The sequence below is a fragment of the Brachionichthys hirsutus genome, chromosome 2 (assembly GCF_040956055.1).
Source record: "Brachionichthys hirsutus isolate HB-005 chromosome 2, CSIRO-AGI_Bhir_v1, whole genome shotgun sequence".
Classification (NCBI taxonomy): Eukaryota; Metazoa; Chordata; class Actinopteri; order Lophiiformes; family Brachionichthyidae; genus Brachionichthys; species Brachionichthys hirsutus.
Window position 1 is genome coordinate 8,167,482 of NC_090898.1, and position 9,110 is coordinate 8,176,591.

General features: G+C 47.8%; 1 protein-coding gene across 1 annotated transcript; it reads left to right on the plus strand.

Moving 5' to 3' along the window:
• The first annotated feature begins 1,959 nt into the window (after positions 1-1,959).
• Positions 1,960-8,659, plus strand: klhl17 (kelch-like family member 17). The gene is made up of 11 exons (XM_068743296.1): positions 1,960-2,188; positions 2,676-2,797; positions 2,930-3,151; positions 5,672-5,788; positions 5,862-6,075; positions 6,764-6,908; positions 7,139-7,306; positions 7,448-7,536; positions 7,696-7,769; positions 7,877-8,058; positions 8,431-8,659. Exons 1-11 carry the CDS (start codon positions 1,975-1,977, stop codon positions 8,657-8,659), a joined length of 1,776 nt encoding a protein of 591 aa, XP_068599397.1. The 5' UTR covers positions 1,960-1,974.
• The last annotated feature ends 451 nt before the right edge of the window (positions 8,660-9,110 follow it).

Consider the following 9,110-nt stretch of genomic DNA (forward strand, 5'->3'; position numbering starts at 1 on the left):
GCGGGCAGTTCGTGGGCCTTCACAAGGACATTTTTCCCTTTACGTTGCTCCACGTTAGCCATAAACCTGGAAAAGCACACAAAAAAGAAAAAATCCTCGCTGTCACATCGACACCGACGACGGCTGGCGGTGAGAACAGCTTTTGCTAACTACTGTTGCTAACATGCATGCTCTCCGCCAGAAGAACAGATCATGGATTATGGATGCACGTTTGACTTGCTTGTTTGTTTGATTTGTTGTTGGGGCTGAATGACGTAGGATTTGTTTGCCCCCCCCACACACACACACACACACACACACACACACCTTTAGCGCTGGGTGAGATGTATGGATCGAATACACTTCCGGACTCTGACCAGACAAAAGAGCGCCCTTAAGGTCGCTTGTGTAACATCAAATAACAAACGCAAATCCGCCCAGACGTTTGACGGTACCGCTAAAGCGACATCATCATTTACACGTCGCGTTTGTCCCTGTTTGTCCCTGTTTGTCCCTCCGTCCCGCGGGATCACATTGAAATAACACACGCAAGTGTTGCTACTTCCTTTATCGGACAGTTCCACCTTAAACAGACATACGTCAGCATTCGTGCTTTTTTTTTTTTTTTTTTGCAGCGACTGACGTCAAACGTACACAGCAGCACAACACGGTATATCGTATGCTTGAGTCCGAATATGGACAGATATTAGCCAGACGTCGGTGCCCCGTGTTGGGCGGATCTGCCTGCGACAGCTGCTGATTTATTTCCCTTCACTGTGTGCAAGGAGAACCGAAAAGCCCCGCCGGTAAATAGATTGCGTTCTGTCTGTCTGTCTGTCTGTCTGTAGCTGCTGCTGCTGCAGCTGATAGTCTGCTGTTAAAACAGACGGGGTGGGGGTGGGGGTTGGGGTTTCTTCCCATCACATAAGGCGACTGGTTTATGAATAGGAACAACTTTCTGTGAGGGAGACGACGCTGAAATGTGTGCATCCCATAGTGTGCATCCCATAGTGTGCATCCCATAGTGTGCATCCCATAGTGTGCATCCAATAGTGTGCATCCCATAGTGTGCATCCCATAGTGTGCATGGCTGTCAGAGGCAGGGTTCACTTCTGCGTTCATGCTCAGGTTGCAGCATCGTCTCTTACTCCTCACACAGGGACGATAGTTGCTGTATTGTTGTTGTTGTTGTTGTTGTTGTGGTCAGTTATGTTTTGAATAATGGGACCTGAAGGCTGTGATGATATCTGATAACGATGCATTGATACTTTCAGCATTGCCTACTTGCCCCGAGACAAAATGTCAAAATGAAACTTCACAACAAACAACTTGTTTTGGTTGGACTTCAAACCGATCAGCAATCTCCCCGGATGAGAATACGGACGCTTTGCCTATTCTTTTGTGTGTGTGTTTACAAATATTAAGGGTGTTTTTAAAATGAATAAAGAGTAAACATCACTAAATACATGCAGCTGAATGACGCACTCACTCGAATGTTAGCTTATGTTAATATATTTAGATCTTGTGTCCATTGCTTTACGTTTCTCTAAACTTGTAAGCTGTTGGCATCAGATTCAGCCGATGCGAATCTGATCATCTGTTCGGGGCCCGCGTTTGTCGGCAGTTTATCTCATCCTGCGGTTTACTTTTTGTCCGTCTAAAATACTCATCAAACATTAACCCCTCTGTTGCCACGTGACGATGGTTACACAACACCCTGACGGGCGCTCTCCATCAGAGAGCGGGGTGGATGAGAGCACAAGGGAAAGGGCTAACTCGAGCTACGTCCTTCTCTCATCCAGCCCAGCTTACTGGACCTGCAGCTGGGGTGGGGTGTGTGTGTGTACTGTGTGTACTGTGTGTACTGTGTGTACTGCGTACTGGTGGATTGTTTTTTTCTGATGACTCAGCGGTTCTAACTGACTGTCGTCTTGCGTGGTTCAGTTGCCCAGAGCGTGGCCGAGGCAGGAGCCTGCGACCGCCACATCAGGCACCATGATGGAGGGGGGCATGCAGCTGCTCAACCGCGACGGCCACAGCATCTCACACAATTCCAAGAGGCATTACCACGACTCGTTCGTGTCCATGAACAGGATGCGGCAGCGCGGCTTGCTGTGCGACATTGTGCTCCACGTGTCGAACAAAGAAATCAAGGCGCATAAAGTGGTGCTGGCGTCCTGTAGCCCCTACTTCCACGCCATGTTTACCAGTAAGTTCAGTCCACACACTTCCCGTTGCTCAGAGTTAGATGATATGACAACGAGTGGGCGGTTCATGCCTCCTTATCCTTGCGTCATTAACAACCTTTACTCCCCCTCCCGCTTCCTGTCTGGAACCCCAGCGACCAGACAAGGTCTGCGAGCTCTCGGGTTCGTCAGACTACAATGGGTGTCCAGACAGTAAGTTGTCTGACTTTCGGACTCAGCTGTTGGTCTCAAATCAAATCGAAACCCATGGCAACGACTCCTATGTTGTTTAAAAGTATTTGAAGTCAAGAATTTAAAAAACCTCCAAACACAAGAACTGATAAGATGTTCCACAAATTCAGCTCTTGCGCCGTTCAGCGGCTGGCCTGCGTACATCAGGAGCTGCCGTGCGTCCGTACGGGGGGGGGGGGGGGGCGGTCGCATCGGTCGGGGTTTCGCTGGTCTTGAAACGGAGAGTAACAACAGCTATCGCTGTTGGTGTTCACGCAGATGAGATGTCAGAGAGTCGGCAGACCCATGTGACCTTGCATGACATTGACCCTCAGGCTCTGGAGCAGCTGGTGCAGTACGCCTACACTGCAGAGATTGTGGTCGGAGAAGGCAACGTGCAGGTAGAAGATCTGACTTCTTTAAACAAGATGGCCAAATTAAGAGTTGATATCTCGCCCGTGTTCTTCACATCTCGTTGTGATCAAATTTGCTGCGGGTTTACTGTGTTTTTGTTGAAAACGCGTTCTTCTCAGACACTGCTCCCAGCAGCCAGCCTGCTGCAGCTCAACGGGGTGCGGGACGCCTGCTGCAAGTTTCTCCTCAGCCAGCTGGACCCCTCCAACTGCCTGGGCATCCGGGGGTTTGCTGACACGCACTCCTGCAGCGATCTGCTCAAGTCGGCACACAAGTATGTCCTGCAGCACTTTGTGGAGGTGTCCAAGACGGAGGAGTTCATGCTTCTGCCTCTGAAACAGGTAGGGGTGCTGCTTTTTACCCCGTCTCATGCTGCTGTTCTGACAACTGGCGCTTCTTAAAGGAAGCGACTTTAATTTCGGAACGTTTGTGGTGGAACACAGACTTTTGTTGATTGGATGATTAGTCTCCTGGAATTCGCCTCCTCTCACTCGTGCCTCTGACTCATGCTGGTGATTTGCATGCTGTGGACTTGAGCAACATCGTGATCGCCAGTCAGCCAGTCACCAAGGGAAACGGTTTTGAATTTGAAAGCCCGGCTTGTAAACAAAAAACATTTCCTGGTCCCTAGGTCACGTTGTGCAAAACAGTTTAAGTCACATGGCATTAAAATTCCGGTCATCGTTATTACGTAGTGAAAGAAAGCTGTTGACATTTGGGAAACGTTTTACTACACTGGCTCTCCTCAAGTAATTCCTTTTGTTGGAATTACAATCAGATATCTGATTGTAAGAAAAAGAGGAACACAGAAGGACAGTTAGAAGAATCACATTTCTCTCGTACTCTTTGTTTAGCACCATTTCCTTAATATTTGGTGTATCTAAACAAGACTTGCTTTTCATCTGCGGGTCCTTGAGGGATGTGGCCACTGTGTCGTGTTTTTGTCATTTGCAGGACTCTCTTTCTTCCTTAGCTATCCACACCAGTCACGGCACACGGTTTTATCATTCGTACGTGCTGCCGTGGACTTCCTCTGCCACGTCTACCACGCTAAGCAATCAATTACTGTATTTAAATTGCGGTCACGGCAGTGGCAGTGTCTCGGTTTCTCTCTTAGGAGGGGTAATTATGCATAGCTGCTGGCATTTTCACACCTGCGATATTGTTCAGAGAATGAAAAGTGTTGTGTAATCCTCTTAACTATTAATTTGAGTTTCATTTTTGGATCCCAATATTTTAAGTAATGATTTTCAGTGCAATTAATTTTGTTTGGAAGATTAAGCCGAGATTCCACGTTATTCAGGCGCTGTGCTGGTCACCGGTAGGTTGCAAATAGGATTACCAGACTAGCAGAACTGCTGGTTGAGCAGAAATCAAACTGGCTGCATCAGAAACCATTAGGAAAAAGGATGCTCCTATAAAAAGATTTTAGTGTTCTCAAAGAGCCCATTGTTGGTGAAATGAAAGTTAAGACATAATGCAGGCCCAATGTATGCACATCTCGTTTATTAGAAAGAGGACCTTAAAGAAGAAGTAGCAGTGAAAACGTGTAATGAACAGCTGCCATCGTCTCACCGCGTCTCCAGGGAACGGTTCACTCCTTCTGCCTGTGGCCTACTTTGCCCTGAAACGGTGTCTGAAATAGGGATTGTGTGGGCACAGGCCATTGAAACGAGTGAAAGTTAAGCCGTGGAAAAGAAGATTTAAAAATAGTCCTTCTTTTCTTTGTTTCCATGCCGCCGTTCTACTTCCTTTGTGACCGCCCCATCCTGTCTGCAGCTGCTCTGTGTCTGTCATTAATCTGGCTGCTCTGAGGAATTCTGAGCTCAAAAAAAAAGTCTCCATATTTCTTTCCATGCTGTGTGAAGGAAGGGCCAAGGCACGCCAATGTTGTGACTAGCATCCTGTAATGATACGCTACTTCAGCGATAAGCATCCTCCTGATTAATGTGCGTTGCGTACAAAAACATCTTATTTAGCGTCTTGACGTAGACGACCCGTTTTTTTCATTCATGCATTTGTCATTCATGTTGCCATTTTAGTATAGTCACAGCCATCCTTGTTTTGCCATTACACTGGCTTCCATTTATTGTCGACTGGAAAGAAAACCACCCTTACTGTACCCGTATCCCATAATCGAACCTAAACTGCAACATTTGGGGGATTTTTGGCTGCGCATGCGGAGGTGGGGGAGACTGCAGGGTGGAGCAGCAGCAGTATTTCTTCAGTGTGACCGGATGGATGGATGGAGGCTGTTGCTGCGAGGCTGCTAACGGTCGCCCTGATCATCTGGACAGCGAGACAGCAGCTATCTGCTCCGACCCCACCCAGCCCTGCCAGCTCTGGGCTGGTCTGGGAACAGTGCCAGCCAGCCTCTCAGACTGCAATGCTCGTGTCACACACACACACACACACACACACGTGCACAACAGTACATGTGGACCTCAATAGAACACACGTGCATTTTTTGTGTAAAATGGGCCAAGTCAATGGTTTTGTTTTGCTGTATTTTGAATTGATGGAGTCAGTTTAATGTCATTTTGTAAGGACGCAGACGCTGCCAGCCCTTTTCAAATATCAATCTGAGGGAAGTACAGCAAATAAAGGAGAGGGGGGGAGGAGGAAAGAGTTTAGCAGACAAAGACAGGTACCACATGCTGAATATAATACTGTGGAATGGATGATGAAATATACTTCCTGTGTGTTAACTCGAAATCATCGGTCAACAAGGTTTCTCATTGGCTGTTCCTGCTTTTGTAAAATGCATGCGTAAGTGCTGACACACGAGAAGAAGACCTCCTCCTCTGAATAAGTAACTATATAAAATGACTTCACCCGTCTGCTTTGTTTTCTCCGTGCAGGTCCTGGATCTGATCTCCAGTGATAATCTCAACGTGCCATCAGAAGAAGAGGTGTATCGGGCCGTGCTGAGCTGGGTGAAACACGATATCGACGGTCGTAGGCAGCACGTACCGTGGGTAAGACGTGTCTGAGCTCACCAGAAAGGACGTCGTAGCACACAGTACCTGTAAATCTGTCTTCCCCCGTTAGCTGATGAAGTGCGTTCGGCTCCCGCTGCTGAGGCGGGACTTCCTGATGAGCAACGTGGACACGGAGCTGCTGGTGCGACACCATTCAGAGTGCAAGGACCTGCTGATCGAGGCTCTTAAGTATCACCTGATGCCGGAACAGAGAGGCGTGCTCAGCAACAGCCGGACGCGCCCGCGGCGCTGTGAGGGCGCAAGCCCTGTGCTCTTCGCCGTTGGTCAGTGTGCTCCTGAAGGTACCCACTAGGGTACACATAGGCCACAGAGCAGCTCATTTCCCTCGCATCGTGTGCAAAGACAAGCTTTTCACAGCTAGGGGGGGAAAAGTCTGGTAGACTAACGTGAGGCTAGAAATTAATGGAATTTAGAGTTCACTGTATTTAATATTCCTTTCAAGGCCATGGCTGTTTACTTTACATGTAAGGACTGTCACTTCCTAACTCATATTAATAACTGATTGTTTAAATTCACATCATTCACCTTTAAGGCCATGTTCTACACCCGAGTCTCTAGAAGATGGAACATGTTGTTTAAACCGACAAGCCTTATTGGATGTTCTGAAATACTTGCTTTTTCTGACTTTGATACCTGCAACACATGAAATAAGACGCTTTTATAGGAGCATTTTAACCATTGCGGGTGAATAAAGAATAAATGTGACCCAGGAGTGACGGTGGTGTTTTGGTTTGCGGAGATTTTCAGGCACCCGGGTCATGGTGCAACTTTGTGTTGAATAAAGTCAACTGGACTTGAAGGAAAAGCTAGATATTTAATCTAATGGGCATTTTAGACAAAAGTCCCCAAAACTGTGTTGAAATAATGCATATATTGTCTAAAATTACTATATTTATTTAATAAAATGATTGCTCGTTTCTAAATGATTATTTTACCACTGTTTTTCTGCAGGTGGCGGCAGCCTGTTTGCGATCCATGGAGACTGCGAGGCGTACGACACCAGGACGGATCGCTGGCACATGGTGGCGTCCATGTCCACTCGGCGGGCACGGGTGGGCGTGGCAGCCATTGGGAACAGACTTTATGCCGTAGGAGGGTGAGTGATGAGAAACGCAGCCGGCAAACTCACACTCTGCACTCTGCGATGTGAACCAAAGTTGTCTTTTATGAAGAACAAGCTTTGTCAGCTGGAACATGTGGATGATAGTCCTGCGGGATGAAGAAACCAAGAGCTTCGTCTTCATGTTTTTGATAAGCACCGATGGATTTTCTGTTCCCCTTGGCTTTAATAAATAAATCCACCTTGTCTGCTCCATCCTGTTTCAGGTATGACGGCACTTCAGACCTCGCGACCGTGGAGTCCTATGATCCCATCACAAACTCCTGGCAACCCGAGGTTTCCATGGGAACACGGCGGAGCTGCTTGGGTGTAGCTGTCCTGCATGGCCTACTGTACGCTGCTGGAGGTTATGACGGAGCTTCTTGCCTCAATAGGTACACACTGACTGGCATTTAGGCGACAGATGGGCTTCATTCGTTATACTTCTAAGCCAGATTTGTTGTGTTGTCGTAGCTTTTGTGTTTCTCGTGCACTATGCTCTACTGTCATACTGAAGTTGCTCTCTCTTCTTACAGTGCAGAGCGCTACGACCCTTTGACCAGTACATGGACCTCGATCGCTGCCATGAGCACCCGTAGAAGATACGTACGGGTAGCAACTCTGGGTAGGAACCTCACACTGACATAATCTTATGAACATGCTGTTAGAAATGTGTGTTTATTCTTCACTCTAAAGTTTACGGCGTGAAAGTAAGCGGGAGTTCCAACTTGGCATTTGAATACTAATATTTCTATTTGCCTGTTGACTCCCTTGTCCCCTTCAGACAGCAACTTGTATGCAGTGGGAGGTTATGACAGCTCCTCACATCTTGCAACAGTAGAGAAATATGACCCCCAGGTAAATTAATGCCGTCTGTGGTTGGGAGTATCTGAATGTGGAGACAAAGTCGAAGCTATTGCTGAAACCATGAACGCGTGGGGCAAATGTCTTCTATGAATCAACAGAGCAACGCGTGGACGGCCATTGCGAACATGCTGAGTCGGCGCAGCAGCGCCGGCGTGGCCGTGCTGGACGGCATGCTGTACGTCGCAGGAGGCAATGATGGAACCAGCTGCCTGAACTCTGTGGAGAGGTTCAACCCCAAAAACAACACCTGGGAGGGCGTGGCTCCCATGAACATACGCAGGTCAATCTGCACCCACAAGTCCATAGTGGAGTCCAGCTCTACTGAAAAACAAGTCTCTCAATCATTTAAACGACTCTGTTTAATATACTGTGTATGGCAGATAAAACGTGTCATAACTCACTTTAAATGTGAGGGCGTTCAAACAGTCAAACAGTAACTTATCCCTGTGTGGGGGGGCCGCACCCCTCACCCACTGCGATAACATCCTGGCTTCTATTAGCGGTAGAATTATAAACTCAAATTTATAATCCTGCTTGGAGGTTATTATTCATTGCATACAAGAGCTATAAAAAGAAAATCAGACGATTGGATTTTTAAACATGTATCCACACAAATGTGGAATTAGAATTTTGTGTCTGCCTTTTTTCCCAGGAGCACCCATGACCTCGTGGCTATGGACGGGTGGCTCTACGCCGTGGGGGGAAATGATGGCAGCTCCAGTCTCAATTCCATTGAGAAGTACAACCCACGCAGCAACAAGTGGGTCGCAGCCTCCTGCATGTTCACGCGGCGCAGCAGTGTGGGCGTGGCCGTGCTGGAGCTACTGAACTTCCCTCCGCCCTCCTCGCCCACCCTCTCCGTTTCGTCCACCAGCCTTTGACACGGGGTCACTGCTTGGCTGACCTCGGCCTCTGCTGCTACAGCCCAGACTGGCTCTGGGAAGAGACGTAACTGCTCTGTTTGAGAGGGTGGACGGATAACGGGGAGGGGGGGGGGGGGGGTCAAAACAGTTTGGCTGTTCTTTGCCATGTCCCTCATTAATTTGGGGCTGCAGTGCATGCAGTGTGGCCGCCTGAAGCTCCACTGTACCACTCCACCATGCAGATCAGCTCCCACTTCCTTTATTAATACAAATATGTTGGCACTGAATGATCTCTCTTTGACCCATACCCCCCCCCCCCAACCACTCTCTCAAACATGGACATTGCATTCTGTCGTGTGTAATGTAAATGTTTTTGCTTTGATGCTGTTGTCCTCTGCAAGATCGTTCTTTTCTGTCCAAAAAAGAGAAAGTGACTGATTTTTCTTTTGGAATGTAGCTTTTATTATAC